This window comes from Hibiscus syriacus, unplaced genomic scaffold (assembly GCF_006381635.1).
Source record: "Hibiscus syriacus cultivar Baekdansim isolate YM2019G1 unplaced genomic scaffold, ASM638163v2 tig00110458_pilon, whole genome shotgun sequence".
Taxonomy (NCBI): domain Eukaryota; kingdom Viridiplantae; phylum Streptophyta; class Magnoliopsida; order Malvales; family Malvaceae; genus Hibiscus; species Hibiscus syriacus.
The window spans coordinates 2,302,113-2,326,029 of record NW_024062745.1 but is presented as its reverse complement, the minus strand read 5'-3'; the positions used below and the strand labels follow the sequence as shown (position 1 = coordinate 2,326,029).

Here is a 23,917-nt window from a genome sequence, read left to right as displayed (position 1 = left end):
CCATGGCATAGCGGAGTGTCCCTCTACAGATATGTCGAACCATTTATTCACAACTTCATTCATTTTATTTATTTATTTATTTACTTTTTTGGTTTTCATCATTCAAAGTTTTATGCCACGACATTTAAGAATTCTCTTATAAAAAATTTCTAAGTTTCTCAAGCATGGAAAGCATATAATTGTGTATTTGAAGGTTTCAAATAAGCAAGTCCTAGAGTTGGTTCTATCATCCTCAACCAGTCATGTACAATCTATCCTAACCATCAAGAATTCTTCATCATTGAGTATCCTTAACTAATTCCAGCAAACTATTTAGACACTTACTAATGTCATGGAAAATTTATTTTACTAACACTATCATGCAATGATTGGAGATCCCTACTTCCCCAAACATGAGAGAAACATTATCCTCAATGCTTGCTAAAAACTAAGGTAAAACTAGACTACATGCTATGAAATACAATGCAATGCAAGGTACCTTGACTTCATGCTTGTGGTGGCGCGACGATTGTACGACGGGTGTGCTTCCAAAATTATGTGGGGCTGGAGTGTTTAGAATCTGATGCTGGTACGGTTGAAGGTTGTATGGACCCTAAATTTACAAAGAAAAACAAAATAGTCAATTAAAAAGAAGCGAAATAAACATTTATTTATGCACAGGAGTAATTTTAAAATGTCAAGGCATCCTTAAGATGTTGGGCCAGTATCAACTTTATGCAAGAGAAGTGCAGTCTTGTCATGCAATGGTGGGACTCCTTGGTATGCCTTCAGGCGCTGGCCATTGACTTTAAAGACGGACCCATCGTCCATGTTCTTGATATCCACAGCGCCATACGGGTAAACATATGGACTTCGAATAGTCCTCACCATCGTAATGTGGGTACTAAATATGGGTGCGGATATGTGTGCAAGTATACATAATCGAACAAGTAATAAAGTGATAAGTAGAGTATCGTCTCCACAGGGAATTGGGGAAATCAAATAGGTTTGTCAAGGCACTTTACTTTGTCACCTAAGTAAAGTTAGTGATGGTATACACAAACGATAATGCTGTGGTAAAATGGAATGACTGGTATGAAAATGGAATGATGGTAATATGGTAGCAAATGGATATGTCGTGGTAAATTAAAATGTAATGCATGCAAACAAATGTAAATGCCAAGGCAAAATAAAATTGCAAATACTAGATTTAATATATAGGACTTTAGCTTTCTCACACGAAAATCAGCTATGGGAATGAGCGATGGGAGTCACTAGAAAACCTAAGTATATTTCTCTTAATGGTATTTCCTCTATGCTTACCCTGCTTGACAGAGTCTAGTGAAGTTCCCTATGCTATCTCTAGTAAGGGACTCAACAGATTAAAGATGCCCTGACAAGTCCGATTGGCGTAAAGCCCTGCAGTGATCCTATTGGTTCAGATAATAGGATATGTCTCGACAATACCTTTTTGCGGCAGCATTAACATCTAACCTATCAGTTATGCTCTACTCCTTTTAGTCGAATGAAATCCTATCCTTATCTCTAAGGTGGATTAGGCCTAGTTACTACCTAGAACCCGTTGTATATGTAGTTCCTCCCTGCTTCTCTCGAAGACTAAAGATATTTTTCCAAGGTATTCTCTCGAACCCAATAAACCTCCTAAAGAAAGGCTACTCTCGTAGCTCCTACAACCTAAGGCTTTACGTCTCATAAATAAAATAGAATAACGCATAGTAAAGCAACCATTCATTAAAATAAAAACTTAAACATTCAAATGAACTCCCACCAAATAGGATTAGTTCATGGTGGGGTTCGAAATAAACAAGTTCAAGACAAGTTACATTCGTTCCTTACAACCCAATAACAAAATATGAAAGCAAATAACTAAGGAGAAGAGAGAAAGCCTTTAACGTGCACTGTCCAATGCTCCTCTCGACCACCAAGAACTGTTCCTAGCAAACTGGCTCCTCTCGGACGCTCAGAATGCCACTCCCTTATGCTAGTCAAGGAGAAATGCCACGGCAAGACGGAATGACTAAGAGAGTTGAAACCTTCTCACTCTAACTTTTAAAGCTCAAATCAGTGTGGAACTAAAGTCCTCTTCATTTTGGCTTCATCCTCTATATATAAGGAGAGAAAAACCCTAGGAATTGGTGTTGAAATTCCTAGGATACCCCAACTTTGCTTGATTCTCGTGAGGATTAGGTTGTGGTACAACATGGGCATCTGAAAATGGCCCATACTGGGTGGTTGACTGAGCACCTGAAATCTGCAGCAGGGCAGCATGATCCAGCATGGGCGGCATGGTGCAGCATGGCATTTGCAGTGCTAATCCAGGTGGATTTCTCGCTCTTGGTGCAAATGGGAGACAGTTGGCTTCAAAAATATCTTCTCGTACTTTGCTCACTTTCGAAATGCCAGTCCAACTCGATATTTTCATTCTGCTCAGCGGTCTTCTAATGTCATGGCATTTCCTTTTCTCTTTTCCTTACTCACAATTTCTACACATCATTAGACAAACATCTTCCCCATAAAGCAGCACTGATGACAAAATAAAATACCGTGGCAAAACGAATTCCACCAAATGCAACTAAATGCTTCTAAATGCATCTACATGGTCCTAAATGAGCTCTTAGACATTCAATAACTTAAGTGAAAATGTCCCAAAATATGACCTTTTTACAGAGTTATCACACCCCCAAACTTAAGCTATTACTTGTCCTCAAGCAATGGATAGTATTAAGTAAAATAAAAATACCATGGCAAGTTCAGAAGCAGAATAGTTATATGGGATAAAATTTCAGCCCTCGGCACAATTGGCTTTAACATGCTAGACTAGTTCGAGAAATCAAGCACTGTCCCCTAGGGTAAGATTCTTTGTGTGGGTGTATGCGTGTTTGTATCCACTCCATGCTTAACAAACTTAAAAATTTTCTAAGAAAGCTTTCTTAATTTTCCATGACATTTACAAATTTTTACTCCCACTTTGTTTTCTTTTCTTTCATTAATTCTGCTACGAGGGGAGTCAGCCTATCACACCTACCATCCCACACTCTAGGTGAAAGGGAGCATACCTTCCACCCCCAAGATAGTCAGGTAGAGTCATCCCGTGACTATTTTCATCCATTCATATGCCATAGATTCTATATATTTATATGCAATTTCCAGGCAATGCCATGGCATAGCGGAGTGTCCCTCTACAGATATGCCGAACCATTTATTCACAACTTCATTCATTTTTTTTGGGTTTTCATCATTCAAAGTTTTATGCCACGACATTTAAGAATTCTCTTATAAAAAATTGCTAAGTTTCTCAAGCATGGAAAGCATACAATTGTGTATTTGAAGGTTTCAAAGAAGCAAGTCTTAGAGTTGGTTCTATCATCCTCAACTAGTCATGTACAATCTATCCTAGCCATCAAGAATTCTTCATCATCGAGCATCCTTAACTAATTCCAGCAAACTATTCAGACACTTATTAATGTCATGGCAAATTTATTTTACTAACACTATCATGCAATGATTGGAGAACCCTACTTCCCCCAAACTTGAGAGAAGCATTATCCTCAGCGCTTACTAAAAACTAAGGTAAAACTAGACTACATGCTATGAAATGCAATGCAATGCAATGCAAGGTACCTTGACTTCATGCTTGTGGTGGCGCAACGATTGTGCGACGGGAGCACTTCCAAAATTATGTGGGGCTAGAGTGTTCAAAATCTTATGTTGGTACGGTTGAAGGTTATATGGACCCTAAATTTTCAAAGAAAAAAATAGTCAATTAAAAGAAGTGAGATAAACATTTATTTATGCACATGAGTAATTTTAAAATATCAAGGCATCCTTAATATGTTAGGCCAGTATCAACTTCATGCAAGACAAGTGCAGTCTTGTCACGCAATGGTGGGACTCCTTGGTATGCCTTCAGGCGTTGGCCATTGAATTTAAAGACGGACCCATGTCCATGTTCTTGATATCCACAGCACCATACGGGTAAATATGGTGGATTTCAAATGGTCCTGACAATCGTAATGTGGGTATTAAATATGGGTGCGGATATGTGTGCAAGTATACACAATCAAAAGTAATAAAGTGATAAGTAGAGTATCGTCTCCACAGGGAATTAGGGAAATCAAATAGGTTTGTCAAGGCACTTTACTTTGTCACCTAAGTAAAGTTAGTGATGGTATACACAAATGATAATGATGTGGCAAAATGGAATGACTGGTGTGAAAATGGAATGATGGTAATGTGGTAGCAAATGGATATGTCGTGGTAAATCAAAATGTAATGCATGCAAACAAATGTAAATGCCAAGGCAAAATAAAAATGCAAATACTAGATTTAATATATAATACTTTAGCTTTCTCACACGAAAAGTAGCTATGGGAATGAGCGATGGGAGTCACTATAAAACCTAAGTTTATTTCTCTTAATGGTATTTCCTCTATGCTTACCCTGCCCGACAGAGTCTACTGAAGTGCCCTATGTTATCTCTAGTAAGGGACTCAACAGATTAAAGATGCCCTGGCAAGTCCAATTGGTGTAAACCCCTGCAGTGATCCTATTGGTTCAGATAACAGGATATGTCTCGACAATACCTTTTTGCGGCAACATTAACATCTAACCTATCGGTTTTGCTCTACTCCTTTTAGTCGAATGAAATCCTATCCTTATCTCTAAGGTGGATTAGGCCTAGTTACTACCTAGAACTCGTTGTTTATGTAGTTCCTCCCTAGCTTCTCTCGAAGACTAAAGATATTTTTCCAAGGTATTCTCTCGAACCCAATAAACCTCCTAAGGAAAGGCTACTCTCGTAGCTCCTACAACTTTAAGGCTTTACGTCTCATAAACAAAATAGAATAACGCATAGAAAAACAACCATTCATTAAAATAAAAACTTAAACATTCAAATGAACTCCCACCAAATAGGATTAGTTCATGGTGGGGTTCGAAATAAACAAGTTCAAGACAAGTTCCATTCGTTCCTTACAACCCAATAACAAAATATGAAAGCAAATAACTAAGGATAAGAGAGAAAGCCTTCGACATGCACTGCCCAATGCTCCTCTCGGCCACCAAGAACTGCTCACAGCGGACTGGCTCCTCTCGGACGCTCAGAACGCCACTCTCTTCTGCTAGTCAAGGAGAAATGCCATGGCAAGACGGATTGACTGAGAGAGTTGAGACCTTCTCACTCTAACTTTTTAAGCTCAAATCAGTGTGGAACTAAAGTCCTCTTCATTTTGGCTTCATCCTCTATATAAGGAGAGAAAAACCCTAGGAATTGGTGTTGAAATTCCTAGGATACCCCAACTTTTCTTGATTCTCGGGAGGATTGGGCAGTGGTCCAGCATGGGCATCTGAAAATGGCCCATACTGGGTGGTTGGCTGAGCACCTAACATCTGCAGCAGGGCAGCATGATTTAGCATAGGCGGCATGGTGCAGCATGGCATTTGCAGTACTAATCTAGGTGGATTTCTCGCTCTTGGTGCAAATGAGAGACAGATGGCTTCAAAAATATCTTCTCGTACTTTGCTCGATTTCGAAATGCCAATCCAACTCGGCATTTTCATTCTGCTCAGCGGTCTTCTAATGTCATGGAATTTCCTTTTCTCTTTTCCTTGCTCACAATTTCTGCACATCATTAGACAAACACATTCCCCATAAAGCAGCACTGATGACAAAATAAAATGTCGCGGCAAAACGATTTCCACCAAATGCAACTAAATGCTTCTAAATGCATATACATGGTCCTAAATGAGCTTTTAGACATTCAATAACTTAAGTGAAAAGGTCCCAAAATACGACCTTTTTACGGAGTTATCAGTACAGCTCTATTTTTCTTTCATGAACATTTTTGTCAGTTTCTTCACTTTCAGTTTAGAAAGATAGTCTGATTTATCAGCTTTGAATAAAACTAATATTTATGTAGCTTTCAAGGTGCGCATCTTTATTTATCAGCTTGGAATTCCCCCTTTCAAGGTGCGCCTAAGTAAGGATGGCAAACGGGCGGGTCGGGTGCGGATACCCCCTCCCCCATCCCCATACCCACCTAATATTTTTCAATCCACCACCCGCCCACCACCCATGATGGTTACAAATTTTCAAATCCACACCCGCCCACGCGGGTACATTTTCAAATCCATCCCCACACCCACTACCCACTAGCGACATACCCATCTAGACCCACCTGACAGCAAACTAATGGGATGTTAGAGCTAGTTCCCAGACAGTTCGTGATGGGGTAGCAGCGCATGCTTCAATTTGTCAGAGGAGTGGCTCTACGAATGTTATGGAGACAGATTGTAGGGAGCATGTAGTCGCAGAGCTGGATTGTTGTGTTGCTTTCGATGTTAATGCTCATAGTGCGCATAATATGCGTTTTGAGGGGCTAAAGAACATGGAAACTGCTGCTTTTGATGTTAATGCTTATAGTACGGCTAATTTGTGTTTTGATGGGCAGCATGGGCTAAAGAACATGGAAAGTGACGTGGTTAGTGGAATTATGGGTTTAATCAAAGAGCCGAATATTTCCCTAATTAAAGACTAGATTAAAGACTAAATATCCTTAATATTTGGTTAAATTATATGTTATTTATTTATAAAATATTAAAATTTATAAATTAGTCTCTAAAATTACACCTAAATTTATAATGGTTCAAAATTTAATAGATATTTAGCTGGGCGGGCGAATGCGGGGCAAGTAATGTCTCAAACCCATTACCCGCCCACCACCCACGACGGGTACTACTTTATAAATCCACACCCGCCTACTACCGCTAAAATTATACCCATCCCCGCTCCAATTGGAGCGGATGCGGTGCGGAATCCACGAAACTGTACCCGTTTGCCATCCCTACGCCTAAGTTTGGTTGATGAACATAATCGTTAACATTTATGTTTCTGAATTTGTAATGTATAATGTGTCATCTCTTAGAGTTTTACATTCAGTGATCTTGTCCTTGTTGAGAAAGGATTAAGTTGTTTAGCTATGTATCATTTAAAACCATATTGGTTAAATTTATAGCAAACTTTTTATTCATTACTGATATTCTTGTGCAGCTGTTATACAGTGCCTGAAGAGGAAGATATTATATGAACAACAAATAGAGCAGCTTGGGAACTTCCAGCTTCGTATTCATGATCGAGTGGGCTTGATTGTTTTCTTCTTTTTCAATGTTTTAACTATTCCCTTGGAGGGCTTATTATTACTATAACTATAGCATTACTTAATTGTATATATTTTGCAAATTTTTTTATTTTGCACTAGATTATAATACTAGAAGCGGTTCATCAATTTCAATATCCAGGTAATTGATATATTTTTTTAATATTTTATTTTACTGTTAAAAATAATTGAATTTTTTTTGTATAGTTTAGATGGTTTCGTCATTTTTATTTTAATCTTTAGCATTTTTACATAGTTATATTTGCTATGGTTTTAATTTTAGGGTCTTTTTGTTCTTACCCAAAGTAGTTGCATTTTTACATAATTGAATATTTTTTATAGTTGAGAAGGTTTCGTCAAACTCAAATAGAGATTATGTGATCTGCTTTCTTAGTTGTCAGAATTCTTGTGACCTCACTTCAATTTTCAGGTAAACAATATTTTAAATAAATAAAATAATTATATAATTTTAATTATGACAATTAACGTGCTAATTATATTTGTAGATTCAAATGATACCACAAACTCATCATCAACAGACTCGCAGTCAACACAAGATTTGGATTGAGATTCTCTCAAAAAGTTATTACACAAGACATATTATGGTCATATTTTTTTATTTTCTTTGAACATTTAAGTCTTTTTATATTTATAAAAAGTACATTATTATGTTTTCTAGTGAAATATTCGAATAAATTTTATTATTTTACAATAAGTAAACTATGCTATTTTTTTCTTTAGATTAATATAAGTATTTTCATTTTAATATATATTGTCATATTATGGTGACAATCTTTATTTTATCACTATATTGGAGAAAATTGTATAAGGTGACATTATGCATAATCATCATTCAAAATAGTATTACATAACATTATATTATGTCACTAAAAATTTGACAATATGTCTTTCGTAACATATAGGTTGATTTTATTGTAGTTTTCGTGACGATATAAATTATTAATAAAAATATTATATAATTTAGTGATGTAACTAACTGTCATGCAATATAAGTTATAAAATGACGTTATGCATAAGTGTCATTCATAATGCTATTAGGTAACGTTATATTACGTCACTGAAAATGTGACAATATCTCTTGCGTCACATATAGATTAATTTTAATGTATTATTCGTGACGATGTGAATTATTAATAACAAAATTTTATATAATTTAATGACATAACTAGTTGTCATTGAGTATCAATTATAAAGTGATGTTATGTATAAATGTCATTTATACTGCTAATAGGTGACCATGTATTGCGTCACTAATATTGTGATAATTTTTTCTTTCATCACGTATACAAAGAAATTATTGAGTTATTAATGACGATATGGTTTATCAATGACGAAAATGTACATTATTTGGTGACATAATTAATTGTCATTGAATGCAAATTATAATGTGACATTATCCATTAACGTCAATACATGTTTAATAATACGTGACGAAATCTTATACATCATCACATTTGACATTTAGTGACACACATAGGGTGACGTTCGCCGTGACGTCAATTTTTATGTCACAAAATACAAATAGTCACATAAATATATGTTTCAGTGACAATATTTAAGATGCCACAAATAATCAAATTTATTGTAGTGTGACTGTGGAACGGTCGAGAAAGGTTGAAACGTATGAGCAAACGTCTGCCCTCCAGATTGTTGTTTGACCGAATTTGTTCGAGCAAATTGTTTTTGGACATCACCAGTTTGCTCCTCACCTCCAGCTATACCCGTAAAGTCTCGATCGAAGCGATGATAGCATTTTTGCACCACATGACCAAACTTGCCACACAACTGACATTGAGGTCTGTTTGAACTCCGTCCTCGGCCTCGACCACGATAACCACCACCTTGTTGATCCCGATTTTAGTATGAACACAGTTGTGATGTATTCTTCTCTTTAGCATCTACTTCAATGTTATTTACCTCCTTAGGTAAACAGGTCAAATTGGCCATAGCACCTTCATTCAGGAACACTTTCTGTCGAACCTCATAATCCATTAACATGTCAGTCAGAATGTCTAAAGAGAGACTCTCACGAGATGCAATAGCAATGATTGACTCAAATTCCATCGAAAGACCAGCAAGAACAACGCTTACATGCTCCTGTTCAGTAACAACACTAACAGATGCATTGAGTAAATCACAAATAGATTTAATCTTTGCAAGATACTCACTAACAGACAACCCAGACTTTCTTTGAGTATGTAGACTATGCCTAAGGGCTGAGATCTTGGCAGTAGACCGAGCACTGAACAACCGAGAAATGGTAGACCATATGGAGAAGGTTGTTGTGAGGTCAGTGAGATAAGGAAAAACCTCAGTCCCAATCGTGGTGAGCAACCAAGAGGCTAGAATTTATCTTGCTGCCTATGAATCAGGAAAGTCGGATTAACCTCAGACTGACCAGACACACTTGCAACGTTTTCATCTGGTAAAACTGCATCACTGGAAAGAAAATTTGTTAACCCATAGCCATCAACTATCAACGCAACTTGGTGTTTCCAAAGATGATAGGTGCTCTCGGTAAGCTTGACAGTGTTATGCTTAGGGATATGCTGAATCCCATTAATTCCTAACGGAACTGTCATGGAGCTCACGGGACAGGTATTTGGTGACACATTTTCAGAGCCTCAAACCGGATCTGCAGTTAGATCAACCATGATGAGCAAGATGAATCAAGAAACGGTTTAACAGCGGAAGAAACCACCAGGATTGGCGAATGATACCATGTCAAGAGTAAAGAAGCTACAGCCCAAGAGTAAAGAACAAGATAAGAGAGAATAGGCTCTCTAAACCTTTAACAAAAGAATCATACATCTGCTGTTACAACAGAGCTTATTTATAGCTCTATGAACATACTTAACCAACTATAACAGAAGCTTAACAGTTTCATAACTGAAGCTTAACAACCTAAACACTAACTAACTCATGCTAGCTAACTCAAAACCGAATGGGAATCGATTACAAACACAGTGTGTGCCATCACGTTTAACAAACAATGAAGCATCTGTTGTGTGACAACAAAACAAACATTAAGAATAAATGGACGAAGCTTAGCATACCAGTTACGAGGGGCTTGCTTCAACTCATAGAGCGCTTTTTCCAATTTACACACTAAAGGTGAACCATCATCCAATTGTTTCTCAAAACCAAGTGGTTAAATCATAAACACCTCCTCCGCCAATTCATCATTTAGAAAGGAATTATTGACATCCACCTGTCTAAGCATCCAATTATTCTGCACTGCCATCGACAAAACAACATTGACAGTGGAAAATTTCACTATGGGGCTAAACGTGTTACGAAAATCATGACCAGGAACTTGAGAAAAACCTTTCGCTACAAGTCGAGCTTAATGATGAGCAACCAAGCCGTCACGATTACGTTTCACACGAAATAGTCATTTCCAACCAATGGTCGTTCGCTACAGGTGGCGTGCTGGTTTGATGATTTAGTGTGGTGTCCTTATAAAAGTTGAGAGTAATCCGCTGGTTGGAGGCTATTTGCATCAAGTGTTTAGTGTATTAGGATCGAAAGTTTGGAAATTGTTTTCTGTTATGTGGTAAGTGGATTATGGTAGTGTGTTTTGTGATAGCCCTTGAGATGTATTTTGGTTCCCTGTGTAGAGTGTTCTTTTCGATTTATTTGGTCATTAAATAGATGCACTCTTTTTCTTTTATTTAGGATTAGGGAGATTTTTCAACAGACTCTATTCGATGTTTTTGTATGATGATCGTTTTAATCATACAAAACCCTTTTCAAAAAAAAAAAAGTTTCCACGTCCTATTCTTTAAAAGAGCATCATATTCATCAAACACAGCATGTTTCCATTGAGGTGAAGCAAGAGCCTGCTTAATATTTACTGGTTCAACTTCCGTAGAACATACCTCCATCGCATGAAACACTCAAGGTTTAAAAACACTAAGTTTGCTTCAGGTAACCATAGGATGATTGTTAATTGCCCCTGGAGCAGAAGCTAACACTTGCTCAACAGATTGAACACCAGAAGATCCCTCAACATGAACCTGTTTATTCAAACAAAGCAACATCACTACTTTGTTGTATAGAACCATGTGCAAGCGGTTGCATGGCTGACACACTTCCACCAACATTAACACGAGGACACGATTCCCTCATTCGAAACTGCCCAGATCACCCAAGAGCAACATCTTTAATCAAACTATCATCCTGTTGCTCGGGTGCAGAAATAACGTCCACAGGCACACCACCCAACGTATCATTTATGCATGGCTCATTAGAACGCAAAGTATCAAGCACTTCAATCGAATCATGTGAACCACACTGCTGTTCAGGAGCACTAACCACTGTCCCAGGCAAAGCATTTAATGCATTTGTGCATGGTTCTTGAGTACGTAATGTGCCATGCAATTTCCCTGGCACTTCCAAAACATTTCCACGATCCATGTCCTCCTCTGGAACATGAGTGGATTCAAGAATAGAGTTTGAATCATGCGAACCTCGACAATCACGTAACGAGCACATCAATGGAACAACACCTGGAACAACAAAAATTTCCTCACCAGGGCAAGCAACCTCCTTAGGAACAAAACTATCATCACAATCCAAAGCAAACGGGAACACCTATTCATCAAAGACCACTTGGCGAGACAAGTACACCTTCCCATCTTTTGCTAAGCAAAAGTACCCTTTGTGTTGAGAACTATAGCCAAGAAATGTGCAAGGGAGCGAACGAAACGAAAACTTATGTTGAAAGGTCGTAAACATGGAAAGCACCTACAACCAAACACCCGCAAATGATCATACTTGGGAGTTTCACCAAACAATTTCTCATAGGGAGACGCACCATGTAGCACCTTAGTAGGTAACCGATTAATGACATGAACCGCCGTCACAACAGCATAAGACCAAAACCTCAAAAGTTAACGAAACTTGAGCCAACAAAGTTAAAGCCATATCAATAACATGCTGATGTTTTCGTTCAACAACACTATTTTGTTGAGACGTATGAGGACAAGTGACACGATGAAGAACGTCACTATCTTGAAGTACTTTAGATAAAGACCTATACTCGCCACCCCATCACTTTGAACCGTTTTAATAGACACAATAAACTGAACATGAACCCTCCGTTGAAATTGAAGAAATGCTTGCAATGCCTGAGATTTCGCACGAAATAAATACACCCAGGTATGACGAGAGAAAGCATCCACAAACGACACATAATATTTGAACCCATTGGAGGAAACATGCGGAGGTACCCAAAGATCCGTAAAAACTAATTGAAACGGCATAGTATATTGAGTTTGTGAATCAACAAATGGTAAACGATGATTCTTCCCCATTTGACAAGCAACACACAAAATTTTATTTAATTCTTCTCGAAGAGAAACATTACACGCCTTGCTCACTTTCATCAACACATCATGAGAAGGGTGTCCTAAACGTCTATGCATTAAATCGTACTCCATACTCGAAGCACAAGCAAAACTAGATTGAAATTTACCACCATTGAAACAAGCCACACTCCCATCAAATTCATACAAGCCACCATCTTCACGACCTTCAAGCAATACTACACCAGAGACTTCATTAAGAACCACATACTTTCGAGCATGGAACTCCAAAAAATACATCATTGTCTCTAGTAAGTTTGGAAACCGAAAGGAGATTCTTAGTTATTGTGGGAACATGAAGTAACTAATTTAAGCAGTACGCGAGGAAGTAGCTAAAGAAGAACGACCAACATTATTAATGAGCAAATCTTTCCCATCATCCACAAGAAGCTTACCGGCCCCTTTAAACGTAGTACCATCTTCAAGAACTGTAGCATCGACTGTAATGTGATGTGTTGCACCGGAGTCGACACACCACGACATTGACGATTGTCCTCCACGATGCACCAGACCAGAACCCTTTTCACCAAGAAGAGCAGTAGCCGTAGGTTCATTTTTACCAGAGCATGAACACCCACTATCACGAACAGCAGAATTATAATTGCAAAGATTAACCGAAGGCTCCCTTACACCCGAAGCATCAGCATCAACCCCTGGAAACGATTGGTCAAACCGATACCAGCACCAATCAACAAGATGGCCCATCTTGCCACAGAGCTGGCATTGAAAGCGGGTGCGACCACGACCCCTTCCCCCCAGCCGAAACTGATGAAAAAGCACGACCCCGACCATACTGTTAGCCACAACCAGCCTGCTGCTGAACCCCATGAACCATCTGATCTGAAGCACCACGAGAAGAATCATTAGCCGAGTCCATTGTTGTCATCTTGGCCATATTAGCGCTGAGATGGAACCCATCAATTTGATCGAATGTTTGCTGCTGAATTTCAGTATCAATCAAACATAGCAGCAACATGGTCAAGAGAAAACGCCTCATTGCTGGTGGTAATAACCACCACAAACGGCTGATACTCCGGCAGTAACACATTGAGAATCGTTACAAATTGTTCATAGTCCGTCACTGGAGCTCCACACGCAGCAAGTGCATCGCAAACGTCCTTCACTTGCGTAAGATAAGAACGCATATTAAGATCGCCCTTCCTTAACATATGGGAGAAAGAAAAGCCGAACGGTCTTCAACTATTTCACGACGGAGCATCCTCTGACAAAATGGATCCCAGATCGGGGACGAGGAGGTCGGGAAGGGTCTCCATGTAAAATTTGATGGCAAACGGATCATGTACTTTTAGGCATATTTTACATTTTGGTCATATGTAGTAACCGTTTAATTTTTTTTAAATACTTAGAGACTGATTTAGTGATTTTCTATTTTTATTTCTAAGCACTAACTTTCTGGGTTTTTTCTAAAGATCCTTCTACTTTATGTATGTTTTTCCATTTCGGATACTAGTCCTCTGTTTATTTTATTTCTTTAATTTTGAGTTATAATTTGTGTTTATTTCAATTTAGTCATTTTTATTATTGTAGTTTATTCGAATTTAATCACTGATTTTTATTTTTATTCACTTTACCCACTATTTGGATTTTGTTTATTATTCTATCATAATTTGGATATGATATCTTCGATTTATGCATTATAATCACTAATTGATTATGATTTGGCTATTGTTTTCAGTCTTATTTCATTTTAGTCCTTTTCTGCTTAGTATTTTATCTTTATGATTATTTTAATTCGAATGCTTTATTTTAATGATTTCCATTTTAGTCCTGAATGATTGAAGATGGTTTATTTACGATTGTAGTGCTCATATTGTAAAATATTCACAATGGTTGTCGTTATTTATTGTTGAATGTGTAGTTTAATCCCTAAAGTCACCATCTTTATTATTTTGATCCATCATTTACACATTTGTTAATTTTTGCTAGTTGTAATATTTTCAAATATTATTTTACTCGAGAAATTTATAGAAACGGTCCTTAATTGACAAGGAGTGTGTTTCCAAGAATTGTTCGAACAAGATAATGCATTTTATACTCGAATGAATTTGTTTTTTAATGTAATTAATGTATGTATTTTATCTAAAAATTTGGACAATATTTTTTTGTATGATGAATCCATGGAAATGTCCCCTTAACTGAAAATGAATGTATTTTCGAGAATTGTTCGTGAAAAATAATACCCCTTATATTTTTCTAAAAATGATCATAATTTAAATCTTATTCGAATTTGCCAATTTCAATATTTAGATGATGTATAATCTTTTAGGTACTGATTTCGGGCGTTGTGAGGGTGCTAATCCTTCCCTACGCGTAATCGACTCTCGAATCCTTTTCCAAAATGATTTTTGGTTAAACGCATATCATTTTTTATCTTTTAAAATTATTTTTCTTAAAATTATTTTAAAAGGTGTTTTTAGGTATTCGACCTACCTAACCCAAAGGTCGATAGTGACTCCAAATCTATTTATTTTTTTTTATTTTAAAACCCAACCTTTTCCAAGATTAAGTTGGATCGATCCCCGCTCATAGCCCTAAAAAGCTTAAGGACTATTCCGACAATCCTATTCTTCCAATAGGCATAATTTGCAACATTGAAATAGGGTGGCTTGTTGACCGATTGAGAATCTTCAATATAGTAAGAGTCGTAGCTCGAAGCCATCTTGTAATACCCCAAATAGTAGGTCAGAGACTAATTTGAAAGGAATTAAAAATTTGGAGGACTAAATTGAATAAAAGGGTAAAGTATAAGAAATGACTTAAGTAAGACCAATGTGTAAGAGATAGAATAATGAAAGGGCATTTTGGTCCTTTTAAGTGAAATGAATTTTAAAACCCAATTAAATTCTAGGGATTTAAATAAAACGGGGAAAGTAAGCTAAAGAATCTATTTTCTTCTTCTTCTTTCTTCCCCGTGGGTTTGCTATCCTCCATAGCTCTAAAGGTAAAGTTTAATTATTTGATTTTTTCCTTTCGATTATGGGTAGTTCTTGTAACCTTAAGTGATATAGAAGCTTAAGGAAGGATTAAATGAGGTTAAAACTATGAAATGAAGGAAATATGGTAGATTTTAGAAAATGGGTTTGGAAATGATATGTTAGTATATTGGTTTTTATTGATGGTTATTGGTAGATTTGACTTGTTAAAGAGGTAAATGAGAGAATATAAGCATTAGATAGTATTAAGAACATATTAGAAAAAGTGGTTTGATTCTTAGAATTAAATGTTCTTAAAAGATTTTAGAGGTTTTAAGAGGCTAAATGAAATAAAGTTAGTAAGGATAAGTAGAGAAGAGTTAAATGGCATTGTTGGGTGTAAATATAAAGGAATTTGACCCCATTTGGCTAAAAATCGGGTTAAAACTGGAAAATCTAGGCAAGGGTATCGGTACTGATAGAACATTATCGATACTATAGGCTAAAATGAGATGAATTAACTGAGTAGTATCGGTACTGATTCAATCAGTATCGATACCATGATAAAGGTATCGATACCAAGCAACATCGAATCAAAAACTGGTATCGATACCGTAAGAGGGTATCGGTACCATAGTATGGTAGTATCGATACCATAGCAAGAGTATCGATACTAGGCAACATCGAACCTAAAATTAGTACCGATACCAGAAGGGGGTATCGATACCATAGTATAGAAGTATTGGTACTAAGGTAGTAGTATCGATACTATAAAGCCATAAATGTTAAAAATAGGCTGATATTGTTATAGAAAGTTAATGATATGTCCTTTTGAGTATTGTTTAATTTAATGGTTAGAGAAAAATACTAACTTGAGGTTTGGTGCCTGTTTTAATGGAAGCTTGATTAGATCGAAATGAAGCTCCCGAGACAAATAAAACTAAGGGCAAAGGCAAAGTACCAGAGTAATCAGCCTTACGTTTTGGATACATAGCAAGGAAAGTCAGGTGAGTACATTTAATTATGTACGTTTATGTTACGGTAAGCCTAGTTGTATGATTTATTAATGTAAGTATGGTGATTACCAAATGGCACTAGGTGTGCAAAAAATTAAGAAATTAATACTAAATGTATGAATTTCTATATGGGCACTTTGTGTGCAAAAATGAGAAATTCATACTAAGTGTAGGAATTTCAGTATGGGCACCATAGGTGCGAACTGAGAAATTCATACTGAGTGTATGAATTTTCGTATGAGAAATAGATGTGGAATGGTCAAAAGTTCCTAATAGAAAGGTAAATTGTTGTAGTTGTAGTGGATGAGTAATCCATGTAAATTATAGAAAAAATTGTGGTATTATTGCAACGGCATTATGGGTATAATTCATAGATTGTATAATAATGGAAAGGGTAAATTTGTATTAGGAATGATTATTATAGTAGAGTCTGCTCTAAAATAAATGATTATAGGCCTAACTGTGCAAATGACAGAAATGTGTCATTTATGCCAGTTAGATGAAAGGTTAAGTACCTTTGAGGCCTAACTGTACAAATGACAGAAAGGTGTCATTTATACCAGATAGATGAAAGGCTAAGTGTCTTTGAGGCCTAACTGTGCAATTGGCAGAAAGGTGTCAATTATGCCAGTTAGATGAACGGTTAAATACTGTTGAGTAAAAGAATAATGGCTTAACTGTGCAATTGGCAGAAATATGTCAATTATGCCAGTTAGATGAACGGTTAAATACCGTTGAGTAAAAGAATAATGACCTAATTATGCAATTGGCAGAAAGATGTCAATTATGCCAGTTAGATGAACAGTTAAATACCGTTGAGTAAAAGAATAATGGACTAATTGTGCAATTGGCAGAAGGGTGTCAATTATGCCAGTTAGATGAACGGTTAAATACCGTTGAGTAAAAGAATAATGGCCTAACTATGCAATTGGCAGAAATGTGTCAATTATGCCAGTTAGATGAACGGTTAAATACCGTTGAGTAAAAGAATAATGGTCTAACTGTGCAATTGGCAGAAAGGTGTCAATTTTGCCAATTAGATGAACGGTTAAATACCGTTGATGTAAAAGAATAATGGCCTAACTGTGCAATTGATAGAAAGGTGTCAATTATGTCAGTTAGATGTACGGTTAAACATTGTTGAGTAAAAGAATAATGGATTAGTTGTGCATTTGACAGGAAAGTGTCAAATATGCAAGTTAAGTAAAAAGCTAAATATCTTTGTGAAAAAGAATAAAGGAATTATAATGTAATGTGATAAGAATGATATATAAGTGATATGAAAGGATAATATATATATATAATGTTCAAAAAGACATAATTAGTATGAAGAGATGTTATAAAGGAAAAATGTAAATAAAATATAATGGGTATGAAATGATATCCAAATGAAAATACAAATTGGTGTATTAACAGCTTTTAAGGTGTCACCATAAGGATTATAAAAGATATATGATCAATGAGCACCTTGGTGAAATACATATATAGTACTTTCACATGTAATGTACACTGGGCAAATAAAGAATAAAGGGGGATAATATACAAAATGATAAGTATGATAGGTATAATATGAATATTTTTCATGATGGTATGAAAGAATTATGGTTGAACTGAGAATGGCTTAACTAATCCTTATAAATAACAAAATTAAATTCTTTATTCAGTATTTATAAAATACTGTTGTATAATTGTAATATCATTGCAGTATTATGGCTCATTAAGTAATTACTTAACGTGTGTTTATTTCACGCTTAGGTAAAGGAAATGATTAGTTGCGTAAGGAGTGTGGCTGTTACAGCAGCTTTCATCAATTAAAGGTTGACTCACCAGTAACATTATGACAATCTTATTCATTTTGAGAACTTAGTTGGCATGTAATTAAACTATAGTAAATATTTTGTAATGTACTAAACTGATAGTTTTATTATGTTGCCTTTATAAACATCATATTTTGTAGTTGATCAAATTGAAACAATTTTTACGGGTTTTCAAATGAAAAAAGTTTTATAACGTGATGTAACCTCTGTATCTTATGTACAGAAAGGTATACGGGATATGGTTGTTACACATCTTCTTGTCGGTTGTGTTGGAAATCGGTAGAATCTCTTCAGGGATCGTCTCAAGGCGGTTAAACCTTCTAATAAGTCAAGCTCTGATACCAATTGTTAGGTTTTATGAAGCTCGATTGACAACTGAAATATGTCAATAGGGGTGAATTGATAAATTGTGTTTAGGGAGTAAGGAGAAAGAAAGTATAGACAATTTGACACAATGATTTATAGTGGTTCAACTCTCTCAATGAAGTTTATATCCACTACATAAGCTCATCACTTAGAATTTTCCAACAAATCCACTCATTTGTTCTTTCTTTTTCAAGGATCAAGAGTAACTTTTACAACTCCCCATCTTTTCAATTGACTAAGATATAACTAATCCCCTTTAACAAAAGGTAAAAAGAAGTAAACAAGAAAACCTCTTAAAGGTAGGGTGTTTACAAATTAAAGCTCACTAAACACTAATATTTACAAGAGAAAGGAAAATAAGATTTAAAAACTCTTCTCTTGTTTGAATGCTTGGATAGGTGTTCTAGCCCTTCTTCAAGTGTCCTCAACTTGTATTTATATGTTGAAATGTGTTTGTAGTCATTTCTAGCTGTTGGGAGTGTTTTGGAGCCGTTAGGATATTTTTCTCAGTAAAATAAAACTCCCAAAATAGAGGGTATCGGTACTCCTACAGGAGTATTAGTACTACCTTTTTTATTTTAAATCAATTAGTTGTTACTAGCCGTTGGTGTAACATCCTCTATACCAGGTTAGTGACTAAATTGTAAAGTTACAAAATCTGGTGATTAAAGTAGAATAACTTATTAGTTCAATGACTTATATGAAAATGTTGTGTAGGATCAAATTTCAAAGAATGGAGAATGAAAGGACAATATGGTCCTTTTGTTAGTAAATAATTAAATTGATTAGATATATATGGAGGCCACGTGTATGAGAGGAAGCAAATATCCAAGCTTCCAGACAACTCTTCTCCTCCTTTCTTCTTTGTGCGTATGAGCCAAGGTAAAGGTAAGAATTCTTATTAGTTGTTTATTAGTTGAGATTTAAGTTTGGTTTTGATCATTAAATGCTAATTAAGCTTAAAGAAAGTTTAATTTGCTTTAAAACAACAAGATGAAAGGTGTAGGAAGAATTAAAGGTTATGAGTTATTGAATGAAATTTTGAAATAAAGTTCATAATGAGATTTGGAAGTTGAATTTGACCTGTCACCAACTTGATTAAGGGATATGAAGTGTTAGAATTAGATTTAGAACCTGTTGGAATTTGAGTGAGATTCTTGAATTTTATATGGAGGATTGGATTTTTAAGTTTTAGAGGTATTGAAAGGATAATAATTAGTTTAAGTAGGCGTATGCAAGTTAGAAACATAAAATGAGGTGAAATAGGAAGTGTTGAGAGGATTATGAAGGGATTTTCGTGCTCAAAATCACACTTCTAGGTTATGTGCATCGATGCATCTTCAATGTATATCGATGCACTCTCAAATAAATGAACATTGAATGTAATTAGTGCATCGATACATAAGGAGTGCATCGATGCACCCCCTTAAAATACAAACATCGAATGTGATTTGTGTACCGATGCACACGTTAAGGAATGCATCGATACACTATAAAGTGCATCGATGCAAATCTTTATTAAAAGATAAAAATAGCTTTCTTTTTATCCTAAAGAGTGATAGTTTAGAATATATCAATTAGTATAATGATATGTATCATTGTATTACTATGTAGATATAGAACATAATCTTGTTATTGAACAATCGAATGATTAGAATCAAGTCAAGCAATGCTAAGGTGAGTGCATATCTCATATGAAATTGTATTGAGATACGACTTGCGATGAGTCTATCTATTATAGTTAAACTTATGACTTCACATTCATGTACATGCATATTTATATATGTATCAATACTATAGTGCTTTTATGCATAATTCATTCATGCTTTAATATGAATCTATTTGAATGAATGTAATTATATGAGAATCCATTCAGGTATGGCAAACATGAAAATGATCAGGTGTACTCATATGAAGTGAATTATGTATTTATGTGAAAAGTGATAGAAGAGATGAAAATGAGAATTGTATTATAATTAAGCCCATGTTACTTAATGTGAGAGCTGTAGGTATAATTGGCATGCCAAGAGTCGAGGGATTATCAGTGGTCCTTCGGGAAAAATATTCAGTGCCCCTAGTGGGATTTTATTCGAGCTGTGGTGACAACATTGTGCACAACCTCAGTGTACTCGCGTACCTTCTGTTCTCGATAACGTATATGGGCGATGCAAAGATAAATTAAATTGAAACTAGCAAAAGAATACAAGTTTTACAGATGTGCGTATTATCATCATATATGTGATAGTGTAATAGATACATGCAAGTTGAAATGTCATGATCAATGATAAGAATGTATGTTCATGAATTCATTGTTATATATATGTATATATATATTTATGTTATGCCTCACTAAGTCTGTGACCTAGCGTGTAAGTGATTTACACGTAGGTACTAAGAATCGGGAAGAAAAAAAATAGGAGTGGCAAGAACAGCAACATTGCTAGAAGATCATATCAGAAGTAACTGATAAAGTATGTATTTTGTTGTGTATAGTATGTTGGCATGTAAGAAGAGTGTCAGTTGTGAATGCTCTGATCGATTTTGGTTATTTTGGTCAATTTATGTAAATAAATTACCTTTATTTTAATGAAAGATTTAAATTTTCCTTGAGTTTTATCAAGAGTCAAAGTTTAAAAAGTCAATGTGACACCTCAGACTCGTATTGGGTCAGGTACGGGTTGGGAGTGTTACAGTTGGGGCCTGCCAGTATCTATATTATGTTTATGGTATCGATACTACTATATAAGGTAGTATCGGTACCCCTTAGGGTATTGATACCTATTTTGCATTCTGAAATTTGAGCAAGCTAGTAGTATCGATAATACCTAGATAGTATCGATATTTCTCTTACGTTTGGTATCGGTACCACATGAACAATATCGGTACTACTAGTGCAGAAAAACGTTTTTGCTCAATTCCTTATTTAATAGACTTTGAATTATTTTTGAAAATATTAAATAAATTTAATTAAGTCCAAAAACATTTTTCCTTTAAATTGTTATATCAAAATCTTATGAAACATGATTCAACATAACTTTTAAAAGTTACTCGTTTAAGAAAAAACTTTTAATAGTTAGGGAACTCAATAAAATATCTCTCTATAATCAGGGATCATTTGTATACTTTACATTTAATAATTTGAATCGTTTTCTATTTTTTGTTTAGTCTTTAATTTTTTATTAAATATTTAGTGTTTAATTTTTATGTTGATCCAAATTATTCTTTGAATTCCAAATTATAATTTAGTCTCTTACTTTTTTTTCATTTTAGTTTGATGATACAACAGTCTAATATTGTGTTAAAAGTTGTTTTATCTATTCTTTTTATACATATTAGAAGAAAAAAATTGAATACTTAGATTCTTTAAAAATTTAAAATAAAAGATAATATATATTTAAGTATACATAAATTTATGTTTTTCCGATAATGGACAATCATATAAATTGAATTAAAATTTAGTCGACACAATATAGTATAGTTATAATTATTATATTAATTAATTACTAGTGTAGTATGTCCATTTAAAATTTTACATAAATTATTGTGTCAAAAATTTTTTACATAAATTATATTTTTTAATATTTTGAGATATATACAAAATAATATTTATTTATAATATTTTTTAATAATTGATAATATATTTATCTGATTGAAATCAAAACTTCTAAAAAAATAACAATTCATTTGATCATTAAAACTATTAAAATTAATTGATGAGTTAATATAAATTACATCACATTAATAATAATAATATACGTAAAGTATGTAACAATTACATTGTAACATCACATAAGTAAGATTTTATATTTGAATTTTTGTGTGTATAGGAAACTTTTGTTGAGAGATTCACGTATTAAAATTAGATATATGTCATAATTACATTGTAACATGACATAAACAATATCTTAGATTCAAGTTTTTGTGTATGTAATAAATTCTTATTAAGAGATTGACCTATTAAAATTAGATATGCGATCTGAATCGATCTAGAAGAGGAAACATTGTAGCCTCACAAAACAAAATTACAATTACATTGTAGTAAAAGCAAACCAATTACAATCTTGAGGTTTCTTATAAAATATTACATAAAAGGGGGGAAAACAGTTCAGGCAAAAGCAACTTACCTATCTTGGAAGCCACCGTCCACGGCGAGGTCATGGCCAGTAATCAACTCCGAGTCATCACTTGCGAGAAACAGCACCGCATCGGCCACATTTCCAGCTCTCAACACAGCTCCTTTTAGAATCCTTCCCGCCTCGTAGATTTCCTCAACCTCCTCCACACTTTTCTCATGCGCCTGGCACGTCATCGGCGTCGCCACCCCGTTTGGCGACACGCAGTTCACCCTTATACCATGAACCCCAAGCTGCTTACTCGTCGATCGAACTAATCCCAACACCGCGTGCTTCGACATCGCATAATCCGTCCGCCGCAAGGCTCCACGGCTGGCCGCCACACTCGCCGTGCACACTATGCTTCCTCTCACCCCGCTATCCACCATCGCACGCGCCGCGTGTTTTACACATGCAACCGTGCCGCGGAGGTTGATCGCCATCAGCCGATCAAACTGTTGGAAATCAAGGTCAAGAACGGTCTGATCTGATTTACTAAGAATCCCGGCATTGCTAAACATGATATCAAGCTGACCGTAATTTTCGACGGTAGATTGGACCAGTGCTTTCACCTGATCCTCGTCGGTAACGTCACAGCGCATGTAAGTACAGTTTTGAGAACCGATCGATGTGGCTACTTGTTGGCCTAGATGGTCTTGGATATCGGCGATGATGATCATACGGGCACCGTGAGCGACGAACAGGCGTGCCGTGGCTTCGCCGATGCCGCTTGCACCGCCGGTGACAATGGCTACTTTCCCAGCTAATTTCTTTTTGGTTAAGCTTGTCATCTTAGACACAAGGAAATTAATCGGCGGTAAGTTAACTATCCGAATAATTTATGGATAGGTCACCCTCACCTTTTTGAGACCCACTCTAAAGCTTCTTCTTTTCTGTTGATAGAGTCATAAAGGTCAAATGGAAAAGCTGGTGCATCGCAACTAATAGGTTATATTTAATTTATTTATTAATAATTAAAATATAAAAATAACATACCAACGAATCCATTGACTCAAATCGTACATAGCTTAATATCGCTTAAATTTATTTAGAGTTCAAGTATTTATATATGTAGAAAATTACTGTTAAGAGACTCACTACTAAAATCATGCATGTGATATGAGTCGGT

The 23,917-nt window shown here is 35.5% G+C and overlaps 1 protein-coding gene across 1 annotated transcript; it reads right to left on the bottom strand.

Moving 5' to 3' along the window:
* Positions 1-1,191: 1,191 nt before the first annotated feature.
* On the bottom strand, positions 1,192-23,618 carry LOC120126619 ((-)-isopiperitenol/(-)-carveol dehydrogenase, mitochondrial-like). Its single transcript, XM_039144769.1, has 4 exons — positions 22,779-23,618; positions 12,255-12,262; positions 8,809-8,810; positions 1,192-1,202 (listed from the first exon to the last, which is right to left on the bottom strand). The coding sequence occupies exon 1, from the start codon at positions 23,577-23,579 to the stop codon at positions 22,797-22,799; it is 783 nt and encodes a 260-aa protein (XP_039000700.1). The 5' UTR covers positions 23,580-23,618; the 3' UTR covers positions 1,192-1,202; positions 8,809-8,810; positions 12,255-12,262; positions 22,779-22,796.
* Positions 23,619-23,917: the final 299 nt, after the last annotated feature.

Coding starts and splice junctions, on each gene's coding strand:
- LOC120126619 (XM_039144769.1), bottom strand. CDS start 23,579: ATGACAAGCTTAACCAAAAAGAAATTAGCTGGGAAAGTAGCCATTGTC.